Below are 26,575 nucleotides of genomic sequence, written 5' to 3'. Positions count from 1 at the left end.
AATTTTTCTATAACAAATGCTCATTTATCTGACAGAACAAATCATTTTTATTTAAAAAAAGACATCTCTTGATTTTCGATGCGTCACATATTCAATGTCACGTTTCAACATTCATTGTCAGACAATAAAAAATTAAACTAAAACATATTAAGTTATTTTACAAAGGGAGTGTTATCATTCCCGGTTCACTCCCATCGCCCCACAGTTCACAGTTAAGTTTCTCAAAATTCCCAGCCACCTTTAGACAGCTATCTGTCCATCATAAATACATCTAAAACAAGTCACGGCCAACCCGAGCGTCTTCAACAGATTCCAACTGTCTTCTCTTTGTCCTCCACATTTCACTAGCCACTCAGAATAGCCCCGTGCTCCACAGCAGCAAGTCCTTCTAGGTGGCTCCTCAGACCACAGTCCGAGGAAGGGGACACGAGGTGCCTGATGTCACCCAATGGGCCGACGGGGAGGTCAGCTGAAGGTCCAGTGCTGGTAGAGGTCGGCGGCATTACATTGGTCCATCTGAGGATGGTCTCCAACCAGCCGCAAACATTTCCCACTAATGGGATTCTTCAGCAGGTTTTCCTGGAGAGTAGCATCATAGAAAAAGGTGAATCACAACAGAAGCTTAAAATGATATTGACATACCAATAAATTACATTTGAACTATTCCTTTAATAAATCTATGTTTAATAAAGAGAAATAAAGAGAAGAGAAGATAAAATACTACCCTCCGTCTGGTAAATATATAGCTACAGCCGAAAGGTGGTTAGCTTATCTTAACTTAAAACAAAAGGTGTGATAAGAAAAGTGTTCCATTAAATATGATCTGTTGTACTCATTTACTTCTTGGCTGGGTGCCTGACTTTATGTTGTCTCTGCTTGTTGCCTGGCAACCTCACGGTGACAACAACAGTGGAGGTTCAACGCTTGCCCCTTTTTTTCCCCAGATTGCATGCTAAGCAGCATCTAGGTGTAACCTTATATTAAGCAGACAGATGTGACAGTGATCTCTTCCCCAATCTCTATTACATACAAAAAAGCTCCACCTCAGAGGTCCCTCACCTCTGTAAAGACCCACTCCTGCAGTGGGGCCAACTTGGTGCCCTTCCCCTTCAGCTCACACACGTGGACCAACACTGGCTCCGGCTGGGTCGTGGCATGAAGACACAGCTGAGTCCCAATATTATGACGCAGCTCCTTATGAGAGGAGTATTCAAAGTACTAGAAGAGACAAACATCCCGTCAGAGAACTGTCCCAGAGAACAAATCGTCAAGTCATTTCCAAATCTTAATTTCACATTTTGTGAGTCATTAGAGGCCGCACCTGGTTGCCTCCCATGTTGTGACACTGGTACATGATCACAGCTTTACCTCCAGTGTTAGCCTCCCCAACGTCCAGGCACGTGTTGGAGCCTGAGTTTTTAATCTGGTGTAAACGCAGACACAAAGAGATCTGTAATATGAACGGTGTTACATTATACGCAAATATAGACAAACGTAAGCGGTGACTTACTGCTCCAGACTTATCTGGGTTTAAGTCGGGAACGAAGGCCTCTGGGTAAACGGTGTTCAAGTACCAGGTGAAGTTCTTGCACTTGAGCCTCTCTCTCAGATTTAGGCGGTCGGATATATCCCCAAAGTTATGCTACACACACACATCGAAAGAGAGACATTAGAAAAGCACACAAAACATCCTCGTCAAGAATATAAAGTTGTGTTGTGGAAGAGGGGCAGATAAAATGTCACTGTATCCAAGTGCTTGTAACATTCTCCACACAGACCTCTCTGGCCATAGCTGCAGCAATATTGTTGCGGCGATAGTAGATCTTCTTGTAGTCGTCCATCCAGACCTCAGCCAGGCGGACTTGGTTGCGAGTGATGACATCTGTGCCCTTGGGGAAGGTGTGGGGGCTTTTGGTGCGGAAGACATGGCCCACCACGGAACAAGGGATGATCTCGAGCTGACCCCCACACTGCCACACCTGTGAATCACATTCGACGCGGCTTGAAATTTCGACTTTGACGAGGGTGCGTGGAATAATGTGCGCAAGTGTAGACAAAGAGACGCACCCTGAACGACATCTCCACATTTTCACCCCCCCAGATCTCCATCTTGTCGTCATATGTTCCAATGTGTTCAAAGTACGTCTTTGAGATGGAGAAAAGACCTCCGGCAAAAGTGGGTGTCCTGAAACATCCCGAGGCACATCACAGCTTTAGACACTCGAGTGGTTCAGGGCGGTTTGAGTGACACACAGACATGATCCTTCATACTTTATAGGGTAGGTCTCATCCTTGCGCAGCTGCCTCGCGTCCTCGGGGATGGCCTCCCAGCCAAAGCCCAGGCTCCAGTCAAAGTTGCCTCGGTTGAAAGCGCGGTTGGAGGCCACGGGCTTGTTGAACTGAAAGGTGTTGAGGTCAATGGTCGTGATCTCTGGACTAACCACGGCAGTAGGTTCCTCAACAATGCGGGCCAACAACGGCTCCAACCAGCCGTGGAAACACTCACCTGGACGGGGGAGGAAGGACAGAGGGCACTTCAGAGCAACTCGTGCATCCTCACTCATACCAGTACAGCTATGCTGGGTAGCAGGGGGCCGACCGGATTGGCACAGAATTTTTTTAAATCTGAGAAATGTTCCTTAGATTTCACTCAAAATCAATTCTAAAATCAACCAGGACTGAAATTTGAAGGAATACCACTTGCAAATGACTGAAAATGATCTAAAATAGATGCTGGATGGTTAAACAAGTTACTATCACAATGATTTGTAGTGAGTGTTGGGAGTCAAATCATAAAATGTAGTCACAGGTACATTTTCATCAGCTCTCTGTGCGTTACCATGTCAAAACACTTTAAGAGAAAGCATTGAAAGTTGTGAAATGTACATTCTATTAAAGAGTGAAAACAAGGGTTGGGGTTAACCCTGCTTTAAAAAAGAAGCCCGTTTTGGCCGATGTCGTTGTGTACGTGTGCGTTTTCTCACAGTGTGCGTCGAGAAAAGTGAGGATTTCGCCTTGAGCAATGCTGGCCCCCAGCAGCCTGGCAGTGATGAGGCCCTTCCTCTCCTGCTGCCTCACAACGCGAACAATCTTCAACTGAACCACAAACTCATCCAGTTTGCTCTTCAGGTGCTCTGGGAAAATTAGAACATCATCAGGTCTTTTTTTCGTCTTTGGTTAAACCGTCAAAATGTAGGATGTGACATTTGTAGCATGAAGTGGAAACGTTGCTGGTGAATCTGGATCACAGTTTCCTTCTATGAGTATTTACTGTGGCGCACATTTCTCAGTTCTAAGGTTTCAGTTTTAATCAATCTGACAACCACAAAGTCAAGCTGTTATGACAGAGCTCCATCTCTGGTAGCAAAAAGGGGAAGTTTAATTATTTAGGAGTAAAATACGTACAGAAGGTAAGGGCACATAACAGACACGTTGGAATGCAAAACATGTGACCAGCCTTGTGCAAAGTAAAACACACCACATTATTTTAATTTATGACGGCCTACCTGCCCTGGCCTAACTCTGACAATTTAATTAATAAATCACTTATAACCTTTCTGAAGAACCATCCCAGTTTACTGTGAGTACGTGTTCCAGTAATTGTTCAGCTTTTAATTATGAAACGTCAGTCCTACACAGGGAGGCCCGTTTTCTTTTCACCATGACTGTTTAGGCACTGGCAGCTTCCTTCTTACTCTTTGAAATAGGTTTACTTAAGCTTTATTAAAACCTCAACTTCCCAGCTATCAACAAGTGAGCTGAGCTTACAAATATGTTCTTCACTTCCTGCCCCGACATGAGCAGAAATATGAACTAATGAAATCACGAACCTATATTTTGCTGCGAGTGAGGCCTTGGTTTTTTTTAGTCATTAGTGTACACATTTTTTCAATTTTTCGTACCTGAAACACTGGCATCGTCCACCAGGATGATCTCTTTGAGCAGCGACGCAGGAGACGTGTACAGGACGCTGTAGACCGTCCTGAGGAGGGTGGACCAAGCCTCGTTGTGGAAGACAATAATGACACTGGTGGTGGGCAGAGGAGGACAGCGGCGAAACGTCCTCTGCACGCATCTGAGCCCGGTGAGCCACGTCAGGGAACACGGAGACAAAGAAGGGTGTGCGAGAGTGAGAGGCAAATCTGACACGAGGCCTCGCAACACATCATTGTTTGAAGACATTCAAGGTCTGGTCAAGTCAAAGCAAACAGCGCTCACTTGAAAGGCTTAATTGCTCAAGGCGTATCTCGTAAAAGGCGTATTATGTAAATAATTTACTGCTCTGTGCATGACCCGGTATATTATCTGGCCTGCGGCGTACATGTCAGCCCATTTCAAACCATCTCAGATTATATTGAGAACACGTTCTTACTCTATCGGCCTCGTGTCGTCCCCGAGGCTCCGGCTGAGCGAGATACGGTCACTGGCAAACTGGTTGAAACAGTGCCTCGTCATTCCTTCCTCCTTCTCCTTCACGTCGTCCGGGGACATGTTGTCTCTCGCGAATGCTTTCCCATCAGCCCCGGGGCTTTCGGGGTCCTGAGGAGGTCTCTCCAGGTGAGGTGTGAGGTCCGACGGAGAATAGAATCCAGGGAGGCATTTGGCATCCAGGGTGGGCTGCTGCTGCCCCCCTGACGGCTCCTGCGGCGCTCCGATCTGGAAGCCAAAGTTGTTGACGGCCTTCCGGACTATGACCATCTTGTCCGCCAGCTCCTTGAACCAGGGGTCAACAGCAACAGAAGACCCGACGTCCCTCTGGAGAACCACCAGCACCACCAGGAAGAACGCCCCCCCAAGGAGCGCCAGCTTCAGGGGGGACATGCGTCGGCGTAGGAACGGACGCATGTTTCACAAACGTGCCGCGCTCACAAGCTGTTAAAAAAGAGAGAAAAAACGATTTCAAGCACGTCATTCGTTCCAGCCAAGCTCGGGAAAAAAACCCCCGCCTTCAAAACCAACTCCTCCGAAACCCTTACCTGCTCTTACTGGACATTCAGGTAGCTAATGCAGACAAACAAGAAGAGCATTCCCTAAGCCGGTTCGTGCGTGTGAGTCCGAGTGAGGCAACACAACGCTCCTCATTGTCTCTTTGGGAAATAGTCCCCACGGAGGGACCAGGGGGGAGGCGGAGAGTGTGAACACGCCACGCCTCCCGGTAAACACCTGATTTCACCTGCCGCAGCCCTCCAGGAGCCAACGTGGCATCCGGCGGGCCACGACACGGCACACATCGGCCGGCCACTCCCTCACCTGTTGGTAACAGGTCAACACCCCCCCGCCCCCACGCCACTAATCCACCTCACCCTTAGTGATCAGCCACCACCTGGAGTTTGCTACGTGGAGCGTGACAGGTCCACGACGTCCACCCAGCTGTGGCACAGGGGCCGGTTTCCTGCTAGGTGAAACAGGATATCCTTGAAATGGACGAGTTCTGCGTGTCAGTAGGCGAGATGTCTGCTCAGTTAGAGATTCTTACTTCATAATTCATTTACTCCATTCTCAAGCCGGCCTCCTTCATAACTGAATCAAGAGGACACTCCTCGTGGGGGGGGGGGGGGGAAACAATCCCTGCCCATTCTGAAGTTGTGTAGTAACCAGTCGACCCACATTTTTAACAACAAAGGAGGAGGGAAGGAAGAACATAGCATTATATTTTTAATCTAAGTAATCTTTAACTCCACCCAGAAAAACTTCAAGCGTCATAATGGCGTGCTTGTCAAATTTGACAAAAATCAAAAAAAAGGAACCACACTTCTCCTCAGCTGAAAGCAACTTGAAACACAAGTAAAACCACGCAACGTGAACTGAAGCAATTCCGCACAACGATGCGAAGTGAAAGAGGAAGAGCATCTTGTGTAAATCGGAAAATGTTCAACACACGTCTCCGCTCTTTTCGGCTGTAGAAGTGAGACACGAGACACTTGGTGAGTGAGTGAATGAGTGAGTGAGGACCTGTCATTCTGCGAGGAGGATTATTTCGACGTAAGTGCGGCTCCTTACCTGAAAGCGGCCGACCTCCTTTCTCCGTGCTGCTCTGCGCGGCCTCCGGGTGTCTTTCCTCTATCGCGGAGTTGGTCGACTGCCTGTCGCCTTCCCCTCTGAACCGAGCAGGTGCCATTAGTTGCGATGATTAGCTGCGTGGAGGCGGGGGGAGTCCCCTGCCGGCCGCCTGCCTCAAACCCCCTTTCACCCGGAAAACACACCACAGGTTCCCGCGAGGGAAATATGAAACCACGTCTACGGGACAGGCAAATATAAAGTGAAATAGTCATATTGATAGTAATATAATATAATAATGGATCGGATCAAATAGCAACAAAATGAGACTTAATACACACATTTTTGGTATTTAAAGAAATATTAGTTGATATTAAAAAGTGTGATCGTGTAGGCTACAGGATGAGGTCCGTAGTTACAATGTAAAAAGGTAAAAGGATAGTGTAGTACAGACATTACAAGTCCCTGTATCCTGAGCCTATTAAAGTAACATTAGTGCTTTTTCATCAGGGATTAGGAGGAATTCATGGTGCTTAATTAATGTTCAGCATAGAGTGCTGTGAGTGAACATTGCCATTACCTCAACAGAAATGTATTATTCATGCGCAGGCAATTTAAGATTCTCTCCTGTACCACCCTCTTGAAACTGTAGACTGATTTATTCAGAAAAGGAGAAGTAGGCTTCTCTCAGGTTACTGTCACAAGGAGAAATCCTGATTGCAGACGGCTGATTGACACAAGACCTCGTTGAGCGCTTTACTTGCACTTCTTCTTCACAGAGCCTCGACAGGAAAAGAGAAATAATAAGAAAAGAAATCTGATGAACACAATCAATGCAAAACAGCAATTTATTATTCATAGTCCAAGGGTGAACTAATCAAGTAAATCATTGCACTGTTTCTTACACTTTTAAAGGAAAACACGCTAAACAGTGTTTAGTTGACCTTTGAATTTAAGGAAAGCAAGGTTTTTTTTGTAGCCTTTGAAGGCAGTGTTCTTTTGGGCTTGGACAGAAATGTGAGATACCAACACAAGGTGTCTAAATGTGTCTAAATGCTCGTCTAAATGTAAAATACCTTCACTTTTCAACAGGTGTCCTAACAATTTGGCCTCCAGTACAATGTAAATGCGATGTATAGTGTTTTCCTTCAGAAGTAGTTTATTGTGGACAAAGATGGTAATCATTACATACATTCAAATGATTATGGTTTCAAAACACTAATTTTAGGGGGTTACAAGCCTCCATGTGCCATTATAACCAGATGGGGTCAAATACTGTTGTGTAAAGTTGTGAATATTGGTCCATGAAGTACGCAGATCTTGTAACTATATAATCTCAATGCAATACTTGAGCAGACAAATAATTCCTGAAAATAGTTTATCCTGTAGCCATCAGGAAACCACTTTATGTTGACACGTTGTAACACAATCCAAAATAAACGTTTCATAGGCTTTTGCTTATTTAAGTTGGAGTGAAATCAGTCAAAATCAGAGACCAGTAGAAGGCGCAGTGCACACGATTCTCTTCAAATTAGCGTTTTGACACGAGAAATCAGGAATAGGACTCTGAGGACACAACTCTGAGGAATAATATAAAACATGCCTTGCAGCAACCGGTTTGGCAAGAAAGCATCGTCATACAGTATCATAAAAACCTCACAGTGAAAAGTTACAGTATGCTCCTAGGTAAAGATCAGCATTTAGCTATGTGTGCTCACCCCCCCTCACCCAACACACACACACACACACACACACACACGCAGACACACGGTACTCACCCACACTTATACAAAACATTTGTTGAATGAATCTCTCTTCAGTACCGGGATACTAATGCAACTGTTCTTCCTTCATTTCATACTTCTTGTTTTTGGCTTTGACCAAAAGCACATTGCAGGGAGCACAAACAGCCTTGAGTGCAGACTCTGGCTAACCACAGGCTAAAAAAAGAAACAAAGAAGACCCTGATAAGAAACACAGAAGTCCAAGCCAAGGTTATTGTGAGTGTTTTCTACCTGCGAAGGTGTGCGTCTGATCTCCTTCATGAATAAGTCTACAACATTAAAAGAAAGTGTTCGTCCCTATCGGTGACAGTGACATTACTGTGGCCTTCAATGCCAAAAGATGAATAATTACTTAGGTTTACTGTACTTTTGAATAGAATCATAAGTGTGTGTTTCATAACTAACATTTGTTCTTTGGTCATTTTCATCATCGGTGTTGTCCTTGCATAATATCTTTTTAAGTCAAGTTTTTTGTATATATATATATATATATACTTTTTTACAAGGTCATAACATAAATCCATCCGCACGAAAATAAATATCGACTACAGATGAAATACTTGTATTATTGCTCATATACACAAGCAAAGTCGCTTCCGTCCTAAGGCAACTGGGCTTTGTGATCTCAGCTTGGGAAAAAGCCTTCGTACATGAACAACGTGTGCGCGTCAGAGTACTTGACAAAACACCGACGTGCCGGGCTCGTCTCTTGTTGTCTCTTCTTCTGTCCCCGGCGTGTTCGCGGCGTGCTTCGGTGCTCCTCAGCTCGAGCTGACCACTCAGTCTCTCTGCAGTCTCCGGCTTGTCAGTGCAGTGGGAGTCGCACTGCAGTTCGGCTTGCCCGACGTTAACTGCCCGCAGGGCCGCTGGTGAGGAAGTAAGTGGTCATCTCCCCCTTCCCCTTCACCTTGACAACACCTCGACAGTCCAGCTGGTACCCGTTGTCGACCAGCACGTGGTATAAATCTGTGGTCACCTAAGGGAGGACGTGGACATTTGACACCCAGAATGTGAGACACTAAACTCTCCCCAAGCGAAACGCTGTCAGTCCCCGTTTCTCATTGAATAATCTGCCTCAGGTGGCTACATTGATAAGATATAGAAAAAGGGGTTTGAAAAATTGATATATTTTGTATAGCAGTACAGAAAAAAGATAATTCTACTTATCTACTACAGCTGAAACGGTGAACTGACTGGAAATCAGTCAACAACAATAATTTAGTGAATAGAGTTATTCATCAAGCACTATAGCAAGAGCAGAATATTGCCTAGTTCCAACTTTGCAAAGGTGGAAAATTGTCTATTTAATATATTTAAAACTCATCTCTGATGTAAAGATTTGCTGCTCTCCTGTGTTAATAACAGATTTGATAATTGCTGGTTAAATATACCCAAAGTGGACATTATATTTGTCTAATATTTCACGGTCTAAGTAATGAATCCATTTTCAAAAAAATAGATGTAATATAAAAGGCCATTTTACTTGCAGTAGCTGATATTTCTCAGCAGATGGCAGCATTGTTTTGAGTGTAATCTTTGCAGAAGCTGAATGTTAAATTTGAACTACAGCGCCATGAATCCATGAATCACGGATAATAAATAACTTACCTAACCTGAATGACAGCACTCATCCGTCTTTAAGAATAGAATAATTCTCTTCTCCAGGAGGACGTTAAAGCCCTATTTCTGTGAGATAACATCACGTCCGGTACTGACAGGGATTCTTGCTCAAGGGCCCTTCTGCAGAGCAGCTGTCTGAACTTAATTTCTTAAACCAAAGTTTATAATAAACTCATTATAGCTGCAGAACTGGACTCATTTATAACAGAATTAACAGAACATTAATATATCCTTTAATAAAATGTCTTTGTCTATTACAGATACTGCAAACAATGCTTTTGAATGTACTAAGAGTGATAAACATCTCTGGGTCAGAGGAAAGATGTCTGCAGACTGGACATTATTTATCCGAGTATGAGTAAAGATAACTGACACACACTTCCACACTGAATGACAAATGATAACCGCATATTGATACATTACATCAGTAATTGGATCAGTATTTTTGCATTGGCTGATTCACTTAGCAATAATTACAAATTTCAAACTGCTGATGCTGAGAGAAGTTCGGGGTCAGTACCTGGATGCAGTCTGGTACTCCTGTGCTGTCCATCCGGCTGGCCACGTTGACTGTGTTCCCCCAGATATCATACTGGGGTTTCCTGGCTCCAATCACACCTGCTACCACCGGGCCCATGTTCAACCCTGGGAGCAAATCACCTGGCCATGTGACCTCATGCTACTTACACCGACAGATTTATCAGATAACGTTTCACGTTTCCTCCCAGGCTTACCTATCTTCATCTGGAAGTTGTTGAAGGAGTGCTCGTTGATGTATTTCATCTGCTCTCTGAGTCTCATGGCGTAGTCGGCCAGAGCCAGGATGTGTGAACGGCCTTTTCTGTCGTAGGTGGAGTCGTTGAGGCCAGAGGCCGCCATGTAGGTCGAGCCGATGGTCTTGATTTTCTCGAGCTGACGAAACTTCTCCTCACTGATGATCTAGAGGCGAGGAACGCAAACTTTTATAGTGGCAGAACAACACAAACCACCACAAATAGGCAATACAGCATTGAACAAAACTGAATATATCCGATAAATGTTTTCTACTTTCTTTGTATTTCTCACACTTTGGCCTCATCTCACCTCGTCAAAATCGGCGATGATCTCATTGAGGAGCCTGAGACACTCCACTCCCTCGTTGTTCGCCTCCAGCTCCACGTAAAACTCCGAAAAGTTGCTGATGGAGGCAAACATGACAGCGACGCATTCACATGACTGGTAGTACAGCTCGTCATTCCGCCGTTCCCGCGCCAGAAAGTGGGCGGCTACGTCCTTGGGCAGGATGTTGTGGAGCAGGCGCCGGTTGTATGCCTGCAGCTCCTCCATCTCCTCCTTCTCCTCCGTGGCCTGGTGATAGATGGGGAGAGATGTGGTTGCTTAGTCTCACTGAGATGTGACTTGATTCATGAAGGAGTCATGTGTTCGCTCTGTTTTTTTTTTTCATGCATAATAGTTTGACTTGTCACAGTAACAAAAGCAGTGTAGTGTAAAACATGAAATGGAGGATGACTGGATTCCTGTGCTTTAGTCTCAGGCTCATGGCATTATGCATGCTGGCTCGGTGTCTTGTTGTCCAGACTTACTGTCTGACCGGTGCTTTTCTGCTATGACCAGTCAAAATGCCTGCTTGAAAAAGGTCTTTTGGTGACATTAAAAGCAGCTCCCGTTTTGTTCCGCACATTCACTTGTTTTTAAGTTTAAGTGTCATCTACCTGTAGCTTCCAGAGGAAGTCCAGGCGTGCGGTGGACTCCACCTGCTGGCCGTGCAAGTAGAGAGCCAGAACAAACACCGTCAAGATAACAGGGGTCATGACCTTTAAGGATACCTTGGTCACGCTCTCTAGGCTGAGAAGAAAAATAGAGGTTGATAAGAGACATGATGGAGTGTCTAATCTTGTAGTAAAATGTGTGCAATCTGACACATACTTAAAACTCACGTCAACTGAAAGCTACTCACCACTGTTCTGCAGTTTCATTGAAACCAGACCTAGAAAAAAAATGACAAAACGCCTGTAATGCATATTAATCACTGAAATCAAGCAGTACAAAATAACAAGAGTGTAACTTACTGCTGTAGGGAATCATTAACAGGTGATAATTGCCTGAGGAAAAAAATTTAGAACATATTCAAAAATAGGAATAGAGCCCAACTGGTTAGTCAGAAAGTAGGTCCTTTAGAATCTAAAAGTTATCGTATAAAAGTAGGCCACGTCCAGACTAAACCACACTATCGTGAGACAAGCCGCAAACCATTCAGTTCGGAAATTGGGAAAGAGTGAGTGCACCGTATGTGTCACCGTATACGCGTGTGTTCCTAGCAGGCGACTCACAGGGTGTTGGCGATGACCAGCAGGTCTGCGTTGTCAAACAAGGCCACCTGAGGCCACTCGACCAGCAGGAGGAAAGTGAATTGGATGAAGAGCATCAGAGCCAGCTTCCCTATGCTGCTGATGTGGAGGAACACGGAGCAGGCCAGCAGGGTCAGCAGTACACTGTAGCTGAAATACTGCAGCAGAGAGCCGACGGCCAGGGAAGAGGAAGCAGGTTAAGGGAAGATTCAAATATTCGCCCAAACACACACACACACACACACACACACACGCGCGCTCCAAATGTTATGGGACTGACCTCGGGGAAATGGCAGGGCATGGCCTGGCTCGAACACACAATCAGAGCATCCTCCGCTGTCCTGGACAGGTTGTGCAGCAGGCAGAACGTTTCCGATGTGTTCAGCTCGTTGGCCACACAGTCTTTGAGATTCACTCTGCTGCAGGTAAACTGGCAGGAAAGGACAACACAGTCCGTCATTTAACTGGCAGCCACGGCAATCAGACAGTGTCCATCACAGAAATATTTGTTATTTCTGGTCATTTGAAATGTTTTGACATAAAACATCAAATGCTTTCAAGTTTCAAAATAGTTTCTGCATACTAATTGCTATTAATCTTTACACACATTTTCTTGGGCATAGCATTTATGTTGGCAAACAGTAACAGTTTTGCTTGTTTATTAAATCAAGCTTACACAAACCCAATGCTAAATGTTGATAAACGTGAGAAATGGTTAAAAATAGACTCATTTCTACCCCTTCTGTCAAAGTGACTAATCATAGCTTTGCCTTTAGGCAAACTAGTCCAATTTTAAAAATGCCCGCTATGGGGCAGAATCTCTTTTGAAAAGTGACTAATGGAGGGACAAACAAATGAGGCAGATTGGTAGCCCCTTCCCTGATGTCATTGTGGGGACAACATGAAACAAGTCACAACTGTTAAATCAAATCAAAATGACTACAGGAAGAGCTAAAGGTCCTTACCATGTTAGCAAAGGAGGAAATGAAGAGGAGGAGGATGGTGAAGACGCCCACCAGTGTGCTGTTTGCACGAGACTGGACTATTTTCTTGGTTATAGTCTGCAAGGCAGCTGGGAAGAGCTTGAATGCAGAAAACCAGGAGAGGAGAGAGTAAATACCATTGGTGATACCGGCTGAAGATATATGATAAAGATCATCATATAGAGGAGACAGCCTTTATTTCTCACTTTGATGCAGGAGTAGATGGCACAGATGAAGAGGATGTTGACGAGGACAATGAAGATGCTGATGTAAAGACCGAGCATGAGTGTTGTTCTGCGGAAGAGAAGAAAACCAGTTCATTAGGTCGTAAAACTCTTATTAAATCCACATAAACTAATCAAGAGCACATTTCCTATCCATAATGAATGAATGGGAAAGGCAACTTATAGAAACAGCTACTTACTTTGGGAAAATAATCAGCTGAATGAAACAAATGCAACAGAAAACAAGGAGAGTGCAGGCCACATATCCCCCAAAACGATCATCAACCTTTTTGGAGTACTGCAAACAGAAATTCATTGAGAAATACGTTTCCTTTTACCTCAATTCAGCTGCTTTTATAGGCAATTTTTGTGAAATTTCAACCAACTCTGATCGAACCTTTTTCTCGAGGTCAGGGGTCTGAAAGGTGAGGAGGAACTTCTTGACATGATCCTTCCTCAGCTGGTCAATGCTGCGCGCGTCTATGGCCCGAGCAAGAAACTCATCCACCTCGTCCTCGGGGTTCAGCGCTTCCTGAGCGCAGCGGCTTTAGGTAGATGGAACAATAGGTCACTGTGTGTGTGTGTTTGTGTCTGTGTGTATGGAGTTGGCTTATGCTGTGACAGGCTGGGTGACTCAGAGCTAATGCGGTATTAGTGCCGGGTTGGATCCGACTGTATAAAACCAACAGAGGGATCTAAAGTTAGAACGCTACAGTGACACTCTGCCAGTCAACCGCTAATAGAAAAATTAGAGCCAAAACACTCACTTGTCTTTGCTGGATGCTTCATCGATGCCCTGAGAAAAACAAAAACACAGAGGGGAAAAAGTGACCACAGTCAGTGCAATAAAGACATAGATTAATATGTAGCCACAGTACAAGTGAAAAATAGACAGAGAAACTGAGACATCTGCACAGCTAATCCCTGAGAGCCAGACTGATGTTTTAATTAATGCTCGGAGGCTTCAAATTACACCCTCTTTGCCCCTAGGGCTCAGAATCTGCGAGAAGAGGGGGGGGTAAGGGAGAAGGAGAGGGGTGGGGGAAGTAACAGAGTAAAGGAAATGAGATTTTAAGTATAAAGAGAGCGAGGATATGCGAGAGAGTGAGAATGAGAAATATCTGCAGCCTCATCAGGTTCAGTAGTTTGTGATGCAATTAAGAACCCCTCTGGTTGTAACAGATCAATACTGCTTCACACATTTCTATTGTCTCCTTTGTTCTTAACAACGTATATAGTTCAGTATACATGTATCACTGTTAGCCACTCAAATTCAGAGTATCAGATGCAAAGCCCAGTTTTTCTGTGATGAAATATGTTTAATAGATAAAGATGGTCGGCCTTCCTACTAACAATAATATTGCTAACATGAAAATGCTCAACCGGTATAATGTTAACCATGTTCACCGTCTTTAGTGTTTTCAGAGATTCATGAGAAAAGGGAGTTTGTATGAAGTATATATTGATGTAAAGTCGTAAAGAGAAAAATACAATGTTAACATGATGATGAGATTATTAGAAAGGATGTTTATGACTTCTGAGAGTGGAAAGACTTAGAGAAAGCCAGATATAGATCAGATTTGAGAGCACGTTCCATGTGCTTATCTAGTGTGTCTGGAGTTTGTCTCACCATCTGCCTGAAGACTTTGGACTCCTTAGTTCTGGAGGATCTGTCAGGCACCCAGCGCGGCATCAATCCCTCTGTAGAATTTGCACGTGCCCGCTGCATCTTGGCCATCAAGGCTTTCTCGTCTTTCTGGAAGTGAAGAAACCCTGCCAGTGTAAAGGCTTTGCCAAACAAGGACTTCTATGCTAAGTGAAAAGTCATTATATTGTTTGTGTCAAATGTGGCACTTGTGTGAAGTTCCAAGGACGTCAAGCAGGTATTCAAGGACGTTTGACTCTCTGTGTGTGTGTGTGTGTGTGTGTGTTCTAACCCTCTTCTGGCTGCAGCCCATAACCAAGAAGGTTTCAATGTTGTTCTCCTTCACATAAGCATTCCTCTCTCCTCCAGATCCTGGCTCCACCTCATAGTCCCCGTTCAGATACTGTAGTGTGGCTTTTGTGATGTGGATCCGCCTACACACACACACACACACACACACACACACACACACACACACACACACACACACACACACACACACACACACACACACACACACACACACAGTGTAAGAAATAAAACAGGCTATGGGAGGACATGTCCGTGCAGTAGCATGTGAAGTAGGAGGGACTTACCCTGCCTTCCCCCCGGCCTCCATTTGGTTGGCAAGCGTCACGTCATTGGACCAGACGTCAAACTGCCACTTGCGTAGGCCCAGCACCCCACAGTGAACGCGCCCGCTGTGGATGCCCACCCGCATGTTCACATTAACACCCGTCACCTCTCTCACCAGGCTGCAGAGTTACACACACACACACACACACACGTGCACAGTATTGTAAAAAGAAATAGTGTCACCTTCGGGTGTTCTCAGCGTCTCTTCTGTTCTCCCATGTGACATAAACAAAGCAGCTTGACCTTCACTGGAGTATTACTACATGGGTGTGTGCATCAGTGTTTGTTTGACTCACGAGATGGCCTCAATCATGTCTACTCCCATCTCCACACAGCAGTGGGCATGGTCGGCACGGGGCTCAGGCAGCCCTGACACACAGTAGTAACAGTCCCCTAGGATTTTAATACGCAGACAGTGGTTCTCCTGTGCAGCAAAGAAACACCCACACAATATTAGACCTTATAATATGCAGCATGCTCATACCTTAAAGCTTTCTATACATCATTCTGATGGCTCATCGATGTCAACTTTGCAGTAAACCTGCAGTAAATACTATCAGCGAAATGCATCAGACTGTACGGTTACTTAAGCTGTGGCTCAAAAGTTCTGCAGAGAGGGCGGCGGCGGCGGGTTGTCGGCGCTCACCGAAGCCAGTTTGTCAAAGCGGGCGAACAGCTCGTTGAGCGTCATGACCAGCTCCTGGGCCGTGCACTGAGACGCCAGGCTGGTGAAGCCCTCGATGTCGGCAAACAGTATGCTGCGAGAGAGGTGGTGGTGGTGGAGGCAGGTGGAGAGGGAGTGGTCACACAAACACACAGAGGGAGGGGAAAGGAAGACAAAGGAGACGGAGAATGAGATCAATGTTGTGTCGAGTTAGTTAGCGGAGTCTAGAGTTTAGTCTACAGCGTCGCTCCCTCCTCTCTGTCCAGCTGCCATGTGAGCAGGGGAGGGTCGACTGGCGGACATTTGTTCAGCTCTGGCGCTCATCCTCTAGGCCAATGTAGGTCACCTCCTCCAGCCCGCCCCTCTGAGAACTCCCCCCCTCCCCCCTCGCCCCCCTGTCTGCATGCTAACTTCTAAGAGTAATAAAAAGGGAGAAATAAAGTTCTGAGTTCCTTGAAGGCAACACTTTGCGCTGTTGGTCTTGTGAGGTCATCAAGTCAGGGAGAAACGTCCTTTAATTACAGCAGTCTTCAGCATACCTAAACCTCCCCCCCTCTACCAAAGCTGGGAACCACAAAAGATCATATTTAAAAAGACAGGTCACACAAATTACACAAACATATTTTCTCACTTGCCGCTAGTGTCATCTATCCAGGCAGTGGATGTTGTTATTGGCTGCCGTTCTTTGTGTGATTCCTCCAAGTTTTTCATTATGAAATAAAGTCTACATGAACAATTTTATACTGTAAAAATAGTTAGAATTACAAACAGTGAATTGTTTCTGAAAGAAAATGTAGCATTTAATTTCCGATATTGTGATTTTTCAATTATGTGAGCACCATGAACAAGTAATCAGATTCAGGTCCATTGTACTGGGCGTTGGCAAAAAGAAGAAAAGACGGGAACGGGCCAAAAGCAAGCCAAAACCTTCAGGATAGTCACATTCTACAAAGAGAAAAGAGTCTTAGTCTGTAGATACGGTTATTTTAAAATGGCATGTGAAGTCACACCCTTAATAAACCTGTTTAACTTAATAATAACATTTAAAAGGCTTACCAACCATAATATATATACTGTAGGATATTAAAATCTGAAAATCTACTTTCTTCTTGAGTTATGTAATCAATAAAGAAATGTGAACGATGTAATGCCAATGTACAACTGTAAACTTGAAACAAACCAAATGATTGACAATGCATAAATAGTATTGTGTTAAATGAAATGTAATTAGCTAATGCATGAATGATAATACTTAATATAACTGCATTGACCAAGGGACATTCAAAACTCTCGTTACATTGAACGCAACATTCAGTGTGATACCTCATCGCACCGTTTTATATATAAAAACTTCAAATACCTGGTCACCTTGAACACACCTGATGACGTCATGTGCCCAGAGGCGTGGACACTGCCTACATCACCAACTCTAACCCAATCACCACAGAAGAACGTTGTAAACCAATAGGATAGCTAGCTCACCTTTTTCAATTGTCTATATACAGTATGTACGTGTTTGTCCCCTTGTTCGGGATTCGTTGGTGGAACCGGTTAACTACGCTGTAGTCAAAGGACTCGCTGTGGCCTGTGGATCGGAGAACCCGTGAATCCTCGATCGAGGTGTTATCTTTTTACCGCCATGCTTATTATTATTATTATTATTAAATTCTTTTGATTTAACTTTTCGATCGTCCGGAGATTCTTCATTTTGAACTTAACAATACCAATCACAAGAAAGCATTAGTGACAGGATTGGAAAGCATCACTGTTGTTGTCTGCTGTTGAAGCTTTTACAAAAATGACCTGTGCATTATTTTGGAAGAAGAAGGTTCTAACCTCTGGATTCATAATGGATTGTTTCATTTGAGTAGCCTCCAACAGGAGATGACTAATCCAACCTCTTTTCACTGTCCCCTACCCCCATCCCCACCACAACATGAACACCAGCTGCTGGGATCATCGCAGGGCTAATAGATGGAGAGTTTCAATCACCTGTTTAGTATTGAGTGATTCCCACTAGGGAGGGGGAATCCAGTGGCATGGGCTGAGACAGGGGGCCAGCAAACATGAGGTCCGCCTCCTGTCATTTGCTATAGAAAGCACAGCAGTGAACCTAAGTCAATGTCGTTACTGCAGCCGGTGCTGCCAGTGTCGATAAACAACAACATGCATAATACATGCTGTCAGGGAAATAGCTGTTGGAGTGACTCTGTAACTGGCACATCAGCAAAGTGAGGTCAAAGCCAGTGGATGTCACAGAGGAGCTCCCGAGTGGGTGTTAAGGCATGTATGTGCATCCTTATTTACCTAACATTGTCGTGTTTCTGGATGTAGATCTTGTGGAACATCATATCTTCCTTCTTGGCATTGATATCAGCCTTCATCTCCATGGCAACGTGCCTTGGCAGAACTGACAGCAGTAGGCGCTCCTGAGAGAGAGCGAGAGAAAGAGAGAAGAAAAAAAGACACAGAGAAATGAAAGAAACAATGAGAAAGCCCATTCATTTTCCTCAGTTTCTGCTGTTAAGAATGCTCCGTGAGTCACCATTGCCTTGTTGGAATCTGCGTGGGAACGTGTGAGTTAAACCGCGAGGAGTGTAGATACTTGTTACACTTTTGAGCATATTGTTAAAAAAAACCAAAAAAAACGGAGACAGAAGAAAATTGGACTGGAAAATGGAGAATCACATTTGTTGCTCTTTTGTTTTTCTGCATGTGTTAAGTGCCCCCCCCTCACTCATTTACTTTCACACACATCTTTGTGTTTGTGTGTACCTGCTGTTGGTTTTCCCTCTGCAGGTGCAGTCTGGCCTGGATATATCCTCTCGTCTCCTGGAAGGCCTGTCTCTGGGACACCTCAGCAGGGTAGTGGGTACAGATCCCGATCATGTTCGTGCACATGAAGATCACCACATTGGCACTGATCTGATAACACACACAACACATGACAGAGGGCTTGAAATGCACGCGGCATGTCACGTCACAGGAAAACAGTGAACTCTGCCCGACCTGGGTGAGGTCAATAAGCAAAGTTGATAACAGTCTCTGTGTCAGAGGATTTACTGCAAGGAGAAGAATGTCTCAAACGACTTAGGTGCCATTAGATGTGATCAGGTTAGAAAAGATGTGGGTGGCCACCAGTTTCTCTGTGAGAGGACATTCAGCTCACATGAAGCTCTGAACGGCAGATAGGAAGCCCAGAGGGTTTGATGCGTTGACATTTGTCAATCCAGTTTCTACTTGAGCAGACAGCTGATATTTTCTTTCTTTGTTTGTGTCCATGTGTTCCATTCAAAGAGGATAAAAACAAGCCGATTTTTCAGCAAGTACAAATATGACTTTTTGAAAGGCATGAAAAGAAACAGGAAGTAGAATGATAGGGACTTTTTGTATTTGAATGCACTTTTGATAACTTTAGAAAAGCTAGAAACAGAAGCAGCCAATAATGTAATGAAAACGAGTTTTGTTGAACAATGAGGGTCTAAAAAGGCAGATGCACAGATTTAGTATAAAGTTTGTGGGGTCATCAACCTTAAAAACCTCCATCTGTGTTGTTGCAGCAGCTTTCTGTGTGTCTGTGTTTATCTGTTAATGATGTGTCCTCGCAAGAGTCCACAGCCAAGACTGGACACCAGGACATCCCCTGCGCACAGAAATACGCAGCAATACACACGCACACGTACACACATGCGCACACACACACACAAACACATCCTCTCCATGTTCAGAAACACACTCCAGCCTGGGAAAGTCACTTGACCCTTGACCAGAGCACTGAGTGCTTCCTCTGAAGATGATATCATCAATAATGAGAAAAAGACATGCAGCAAAGTACACATATACAGGCAGAATTTTAATCAGTCTTAATAATAAACATCATCACTAAACTGGAGGATGAGAAATCATCACTACCAGCACTGAGCCGTAGCTGGTATGTTGCCAAACCAGCCGGTGTTTGTGCGGGTGTCTGGAGTCGTGTTCACGAGAAAGACAGAGGAGAGATGGAGAACTTCAGATACCACGATGATTATCAGTTTGCATGCGCTGCATATTTCCGTGCATGTGTCATTGGCCTTCCAAAACGAGCACGAGCTACTGACTGAGCATCGCTACGTTGACTCAAACAAAGATGCACAGAAACAAGACTTTTAGATTAACGGAAGGCTTGGCGCTGAGGTTCCCGGGGTGAGGTTTACACTGTATACACGAGAACTCACCCTCTGTTGTCACAACAGCACACAGACTAACTATCTAACAACGTGCTCCTGAAACACAACACCGCTTCCACAGGACAACGGCAGGCAAATTCCACTGTCTATTTGAAGAGTGAGTCGCTGGTAGCTTCCTATAAGACACACACACACACACACACACACACACACACACACACAGTCAAACTAGATCAGAAGCACAACTGTAAGCAAACATCCCCACACTGAGGGTTTGCAGGTGCAGGTGCAAAAGCAAAAGCTTTTGATGTATTGCGTGAAATACCAATCCCAGGTGTAGCTGAAGCAGGCTGGGAGTAATAACATTATTCGAGAACTAACAACAGAGCATCCAAAGAATATACTCCCTTTTTATTGCTGAGGGATACAAGCTGCACCAGGTTTTTGGGGAGAAACCAAGAAGCACTTTTTTTCTGACCTCCTTCATGCAGGATGACAGAGAATTGTTGATTCCGAACGTCAGTCAACTTCAACAAAGATTCAGATCAAAGCTGTGAAGAGGCGTGAGACAGCGCATCAGGCCGCAGATCCTCTATATGACACGCTGAGCAATTGGTCTTCAAGTGCAGCATTGAATTTGTGCCGCACCGCCACTCGATGATTAGACATTGAAAGGCCGGAGCTTCCTGATAAGGAGTGCATGGTCATTTTATAACTCACCAACGGCGACCTGACACTCCAGTCTTGAAGGGCCCTGATCGTATTAACCCTCTGAACAGAGTGAGCCGGATAACTTGGTTAAATGGCCGGTCTGAGATACAGGGCCACCAGCAGTTCCCAGGACCACGCTTCATAGCCTTGCACTCAATTTACACTCAGACAATTCAGCTTCCCATGTGTTCCAATCCCACTAAAGGCATTCCTTTTGGAGAAAAAATAGTACCGTGTGCTCGAACGCAGCTTTGGAGGTCCAACATTCAGGATTTTATGTCTTATTGTTGAATATTAAAAAAATAGTGCTGCAACAGCATGAATACGTTTATTAACAAACGTGATGCCAATGCACGGGCAGCATCTTTTGCTCATACCTCGCAAACCCCCCAAAATATCATCAGGTGCGAGCATGACTAAACCTGAACATTGAATGACTATCCACATCTCAAATAGCTCAATATAGCAGCCTGATAGCTTGGAATAAATTAAAGCGGTGTGTGGAAACATGATGAATGTGGTGGAAATTTGTATGCTTTTGTTAGTGCCGAGTTATGCTTAGTCACCACACGGTCTGGAGATTTGAGTTGGAAGCATTCACAGAGGCTTTTGAATAAATATTGTGTGTGTGTGTGTGTGTGTGTGTGTGCAACTCTTTGATCCTGAAGCTTGTTGTGTCTGTTGCTACACTCATATCACCCAGGCCTGCAAATCCGACACAGTCCAAAGTCAGCTCTGACACTTCCCTCTCCAAACAGAAACGTGTTGGAAAGGGAGAAGTAGAAGCTTCTCTTCATTAGCACACCACTACCGTCCTTATAACCACTAAGCTGGACTTAAACATTTCCTCCATTGATGTCCCCTGACCGTTCGTCCTCCAGACTTTTGGCTCTGAGAGACTCGAAGGCTCGCTCTACATCTACTTTAAGCAGGAACCTCTTGGCGGTGAAGTTAAAAGGAGTCCAAACATTGGCTTATAAGGTGCGGCTCCCGGCAAGGTGCTTTATAAAGAAAGCAGATGGATAACACGTTAAAAAACAAATGAAGGAATGGGATGGAAACGATTTTTCCTTGGCAAACACACAGAAAATCCATTCCGTCTTCATTAATATCCCCCTGGACAATTGCCTCAAGCGCAGGCACGCTGGAATGTACATGTATACAAGTCAGGTTTTCACGCCAAGGTCCATTCATCCAGAGGCAAAACATATGGTACAACTGTCTTGTCTCCCTCTATTGGGGATGTATCCATGACTTATCCGGCTTGCGGCATTGTGGTAAGTGTTTCTTTTAGTTTTAAGTTTCACCGAAAGCTGAAGTCATAACCGCAGATACAACAAACTGTCACTTGAGCTAAAACTTTGTCCACGTAATGAATGTTTGGATTTGTAAAGGCCTGCAACGGAGAGACCAGGTTCAGATATCCCACCAACCCTTAGCTCCACTAAAGCTGGAGTTTAAACTTTAAAAGGCCACAGGGCTACGTCCCATGAGTCAAACGAATGGCTCTGGGGACCCGGACTGCTGTTGACATGGGGGCTGCTCTCCATCACAAGGCCTTTGATAGGCATCTGGAGCTTTTAAAATGTCCTGCAGAGATGAACAGCCCAGTCACACACTGCTGATCCGAGCCCGAAAAAATAACATGTGGAAGCAGAAAGGTAAAAATAGACAATACTATGAGACTTTGTTCCACTACTCCGGATCTAATCACGGGTTACTGTAATATGTAATAACTGACATGAGAAAGAAGCCATTCCTTATAAAGATAAATGTTGCACACGGGAAGGGGGGAGCTTGTCTTTGCCTTTTTGGTTTGCTGCCATCTGGAATAAGAGGTTTTTGTGTTGTGTCATGGCTCGGGCCAAACCAAAATTGGTCTCAGGCGACCAGTGAGGCCACAGAGTAATCTTTCTAAAGCGCTGAAGGATATTCTGTAAAGCTAAATTAAGCTGAACCCAGGCCGCATATTTGTAAAAAAAAAATGCATCTCCAAATTAATACATGCACATAAATGTTGTCCAAACATGAGGAAGTAAACCTCCCAGCAATCCTGGAGTTACAAACTGCAACCAACAACTAAAACCCCGTCACATTTGTTTTATTTGAACAACAAATTTTCCCTTTTTTTTTTAACCGAAAGAGATTTATTCTTCCAGTTCAATATCCTGACCTTCAATATCCTCTCGGCCGGCTTGAGTTAAACCCATCCAACCAGGACAATATGCATCTGGCTGGGCATGAATTCTTCCACTTTTCCCTGGACGCGGTATCTGAGCCCGTAGAGGCTGAAGACGGCCTTTAAAAAAAAAGATCTAACAGTACAGAGGACTTGGAGAGTAGTAGCATTAGGACCAGTAAACGCTATCGACCAACACGTATCAGCACTGTTGTTTTGGGGCGTTTTAGAGACAGACTCTGCACCCGGGTCTGTTTGTCAGAAGTTTGGTCTGCTCAGTGGTCCGGGGTCACTTTGCCTGGACGGACCGAGGACGGAGGGAGGAGTGGTCACAAAACGCTCCTCCCAGCTGTGGCCTCACTAACCCCTCACTTCCTGCCAACTCACACCCTCACAGACACAGCTGCACTTACAGCACCACTGCTGCGTGAACACAATATTTGGTTAATTAGCATAACAAATCAACCAGACCCATTCGCTCCTCTGCTGACTGCTCTTACTTATTTAAACTGTGTGAGTGAGTCCGGACCTCGAAGTGCTTAACGTGCATGAATTTCCATTTCAGATGCGATTGCCTCCATCTTCTTCAAAGTACAACGCACAACCGAGGCCAATGACAATGAAGAGGAGATAACTCCAAAAAGGGAAAGTGGCAGCTGGTGAAGCTACATGTAAAGCTACATTAAATAGGATAGTGCGTGTGTGTGTGTGTGTGTGTGGGGGGGGAGGGAGGGTAGTTTCAGTTGTGAAGTTGTATAAGCCTCTGCGCTAACGTTCACTACAATGTGCTAACCACCGTCCGTCCATGTTGTAACTTTTCAACCATGCACAACATTGACTTTGGACCCCGAGGGGCACACAGATCAATACAGGGACCAGATCAGCAGGTTGTCGTTAGAACACTTTGGTCAAATGTTCAAACTCAACTTCTGAGCTGCCCGGTCGAGGATGAGCAACACATCCGCCTGCCGGGCCGTCTTCAGGAGAAGTCACATGTGACATGTTTGTGAAGCCTGAAACAGAAGCAGCCGTCCGTAGAAATAAAAGCAAAGGGTGGTGAGGTTTTAACGCATGGCTTTCAAAACGACTCGCTAAACTGCTACTGTTTATGTCTCGGTGTTCTGGCCTTTCATGTGTATCCATCCCACAACGACAGAGACACGAGATTCAGGCAGAATGTGAAGCAGCTATTGCTCTTCTTTACAACATGGACACTGCTTCTGATATCCCATCCCCAAAAAAAGAAAACGGTAGGGGCTTTTTTGCTTGAGGAGGGAGCGTGAGGCGTCAGGACGCGGAGACGAGGGGCTTTCTCAGCTTTCGTCACACTTCATTGGAAGGGATCCCGTGGTAGAGATAACTTCCTTTGAATTAACCAGTAGTGTGAGGAATTACATCCTGAGACCCTCGTTAATAAATCTGATGTCATTCACGGAAAATGTGAGTGAGAAATGTTGAGACATCAAACACTGAACTGTCCACATTGACCGTCTAATGAGCTGGTCAGGTGAATGTCAAAGGGGCTGAGGGAGGTAAAGGAGCGTCCATAATGTCCTTGACAATAGAGGCAGGTGTTGTTCACAGTGGTGTCCATTTCATAGCAGTTAAACGGACTGTTCGCTCATTGTGAATTTGTTTGTTAATGGTTTTAACTGTGTAACCGCAACCCGGGGGAGCCAGTCGGCATGTGTGACGCATGGTGACCTTTCCAAAAAAGAGCGTTTCACCTTCCTCTCCTCGGCGCTGCGATACGGTGCCCTAAACCCAACCCGGATCTAGAGTAAAACTGCCCTTAAAAGCCAACGGGCCTGCATGCCACACAGATGAACACCGCTAATGGATGCCTAATATATATATATATATCTCTCTTGGCCGTCGGCCATGTAAGTTTAGCCTTAAATCCCTGTGTTTACTTTTGAAGAGAGCCAAGTTGTTAGTAAACCGTGAGCTGTTATTGGAAGCCTGCACTTCCTCATCCCAGACTCGCACAGCTATTTTTAGGCCGGCTTTTATTTTCCCTATCTGTGGCTGTCTTTTAAGAGCAACGTTTAGCTTATCGCTAGTATTCTCTCTCTCTCTCTCTCTCTCACACACAGGGGGTGGGAGTACAGGTGGGGGTGGGGGTGGGTGTCTATTATATGAGCCGGTGCATTGTTTGGCATCAACAGCACCTGATGATGAGTTCTCGCCGTTTGTCAGCAGCCAAGTGAGCTCGTCTGATCCACGCAGCTCGCGCACACACACTCACGGATCACACACTCCACTTCTCCTGGGCTCCGTGTAAACAGGACACCGGATTCACTGAATATAGATCGGGCTGGGCATCAAACTTCAATGCCTTTATTTGTCCATTGGGTCAAGTATTGATTAGCTTCAACGATATGAAATGCTTCAGTCTTAGGATGGCATACAGACTTCCCTGATAGGGTGTATTGGATCACGTATTATTGCTGATGCTTAAGAGATCAACCAAAGGATTGAGTTTTTTTCCTCAGGTTTTCAGTGAAAAAACGGGGAAATAAGTCACTGTAAACTCTGACACAGTTAACAAAAAGTAGGAACTACACTCACCGGCCACTTTATTAGGTACACCTGTCCAACTGCTCTTTAACACTTAATTTCTAAGCAGCCAATCACATGGCGGCAACTCAGTGCATTTAGGCATGTAGACATTGTAAAGACAATCTCCTGCAGTACAAACCGAGCATCAGTATGGGGAAGAAAGGTGATTTGAGTGACTTTGAACGTGGCATGATTGTTGGTGCCAGAAGGGCTGGTCTGAGTATTTCAGAAACTGCTAATCTACTGGGATTTTCACGCACAACCATCTCTAGGGTTTACAGAGAATGGTCCGAAAAAGAAAAAACATCCAGTGAACGGCAGTTCTGTGGGCGGAAATGCCTTGTTGATGCCAGAGGTCAGAGGAGAATGGCCAGACTGGTTCGAGCTGATAGAAGGGCAACAGTGACTCAAATAACCACCCGTTACAACCAAGGTGGGCATAAGAGCATCTCTGAACGCACAGTACGTCCAACTTTGAGGCAGATGGGCTACAGCAGCAGAAGACCACACCGGGTGCCACTCCTTTCAGCTAAGAACAGGAAACTGAGGCTACAATTTGCACAAGCTCATCGAAATTGGACAATAGAAGATTGGAAAAACGTTGCCTGGTCTGATGAGTCTCGATTTCTGCTGCGACATTCGGATGGTAGGGTCAGAATTTGGCGTCTACAACATGAAAGCATGGATCCATCCTGCCTTGTATCAACGGTTCAGGCTGGTGGTGGTGGTGTCATGGTGCTGGGAATATTTTCTTGGCACTCTTTGGGCCCCTTGGTACCAATTGAGCATCGTTGCAACGCCACAGCCTACCTGAGTATTGTTGCTGACCATGTCCATCCCTTTATGACCACAATGTACCCAACTTCTGATGGCTACTTTCAGCAGGATAATGCGCCATGTCATTAAGCTGGAATCATCTCAGACTGGTTTCTTGAACATGACAATGAGTTTGCTGTACTCAAATGGCCTCCACAATCACCAGATCTCAATCCAATAGAGCATCTTTGGGATGTGGTGGAACGGGAGATTCGCATCATGGATGTGCAGCCGACA

At 45.0% G+C, this 26,575-nt stretch overlaps 2 protein-coding genes across 2 annotated transcripts in view; both read right to left on the bottom strand.

Annotated features, from left to right (window-relative positions):
• Positions 1-11: 11 nt before the first annotated feature.
• On the bottom strand, positions 12-5,240 carry galnt6 (UDP-N-acetyl-alpha-D-galactosamine:polypeptide N-acetylgalactosaminyltransferase 6 (GalNAc-T6)). The gene is made up of 11 exons (XM_037481047.2): positions 4,977-5,240; positions 4,373-4,872; positions 3,903-4,075; positions 2,985-3,134; positions 2,272-2,506; positions 2,068-2,185; positions 1,779-1,979; positions 1,511-1,642; positions 1,322-1,423; positions 1,060-1,218; positions 12-579 (listed from the first exon to the last, which is right to left on the bottom strand). The coding sequence occupies exons 2-11, from the start codon at positions 4,843-4,845 to the stop codon at positions 466-468; spliced, it is 1,857 nt and encodes a 618-aa protein (XP_037336944.2). The 5' UTR covers positions 4,846-4,872; positions 4,977-5,240; the 3' UTR covers positions 12-465.
• A 1,669-nt stretch (positions 5,241-6,909) lies between these two features.
• The window catches only part of LOC119222278 (adenylate cyclase type 6-like), a 28,496-nt gene continuing 8,830 nt past the window's right edge, over positions 6,910-26,575 (bottom strand). The window contains exons 4-24 of the mRNA XM_037478781.2: positions 18,677-18,826; positions 18,209-18,330; positions 15,884-15,995; positions 15,534-15,661; positions 15,198-15,356; positions 14,894-15,035; positions 14,587-14,712; positions 13,724-13,752; positions 13,354-13,501; positions 13,157-13,254; positions 12,939-13,026; positions 12,715-12,831; positions 12,030-12,179; positions 11,732-11,907; positions 11,471-11,503; positions 11,359-11,388; positions 11,114-11,246; positions 10,485-10,748; positions 10,136-10,340; positions 9,922-10,046; positions 6,910-8,757 (exon numbers count right to left, since the gene is read on the bottom strand). Coding sequence (XP_037334678.2) covers positions 8,629-8,757; positions 9,922-10,046; positions 10,136-10,340; positions 10,485-10,748; positions 11,114-11,246; positions 11,359-11,388; positions 11,471-11,503; positions 11,732-11,907; positions 12,030-12,179; positions 12,715-12,831; positions 12,939-13,026; positions 13,157-13,254; positions 13,354-13,501; positions 13,724-13,752; positions 14,587-14,712; positions 14,894-15,035; positions 15,198-15,356; positions 15,534-15,661; positions 15,884-15,995; positions 18,209-18,330; positions 18,677-18,826 — 2,664 coding nt within the window. The 3' untranslated portion in view covers positions 6,910-8,628. The remainder of the gene's footprint in view (positions 8,758-9,921; positions 10,047-10,135; positions 10,341-10,484; positions 10,749-11,113; positions 11,247-11,358; positions 11,389-11,470; positions 11,504-11,731; positions 11,908-12,029; positions 12,180-12,714; positions 12,832-12,938; positions 13,027-13,156; positions 13,255-13,353; positions 13,502-13,723; positions 13,753-14,586; positions 14,713-14,893; positions 15,036-15,197; positions 15,357-15,533; positions 15,662-15,883; positions 15,996-18,208; positions 18,331-18,676; positions 18,827-26,575) is intronic.

This window comes from Pungitius pungitius, chromosome 1 (genome assembly GCF_949316345.1).
Source record: "Pungitius pungitius chromosome 1, fPunPun2.1, whole genome shotgun sequence".
In the NCBI taxonomy this organism is placed as follows: domain Eukaryota; kingdom Metazoa; phylum Chordata; class Actinopteri; order Perciformes; family Gasterosteidae; genus Pungitius; species Pungitius pungitius.
Note: the sequence above shows the minus strand (reverse complement) of the source record. Positions and strands in the feature narration are given on the sequence as shown.

Coding starts and splice junctions, on each gene's coding strand:
- galnt6 (XM_037481047.2), bottom strand. CDS start 4,845: ATGCGTCCGTTCCTACGCCGACGCATGTCCCCCCTGAAGCTGGCGCTC. Junction 1,980..2,067: donor ATGTGGAGATGTCGTTCAGG/GTGCGTCTCTTT, acceptor TGTGATTCACAG/GTGTGGCAGTGTGGGGGTCA. Junction 580..1,059: donor AGGAGTGGGTCTTTACAGAG/GTGAGGGACCTC, acceptor GCTACTCTCCAG/GAAAACCTGCTGAAGAATCC.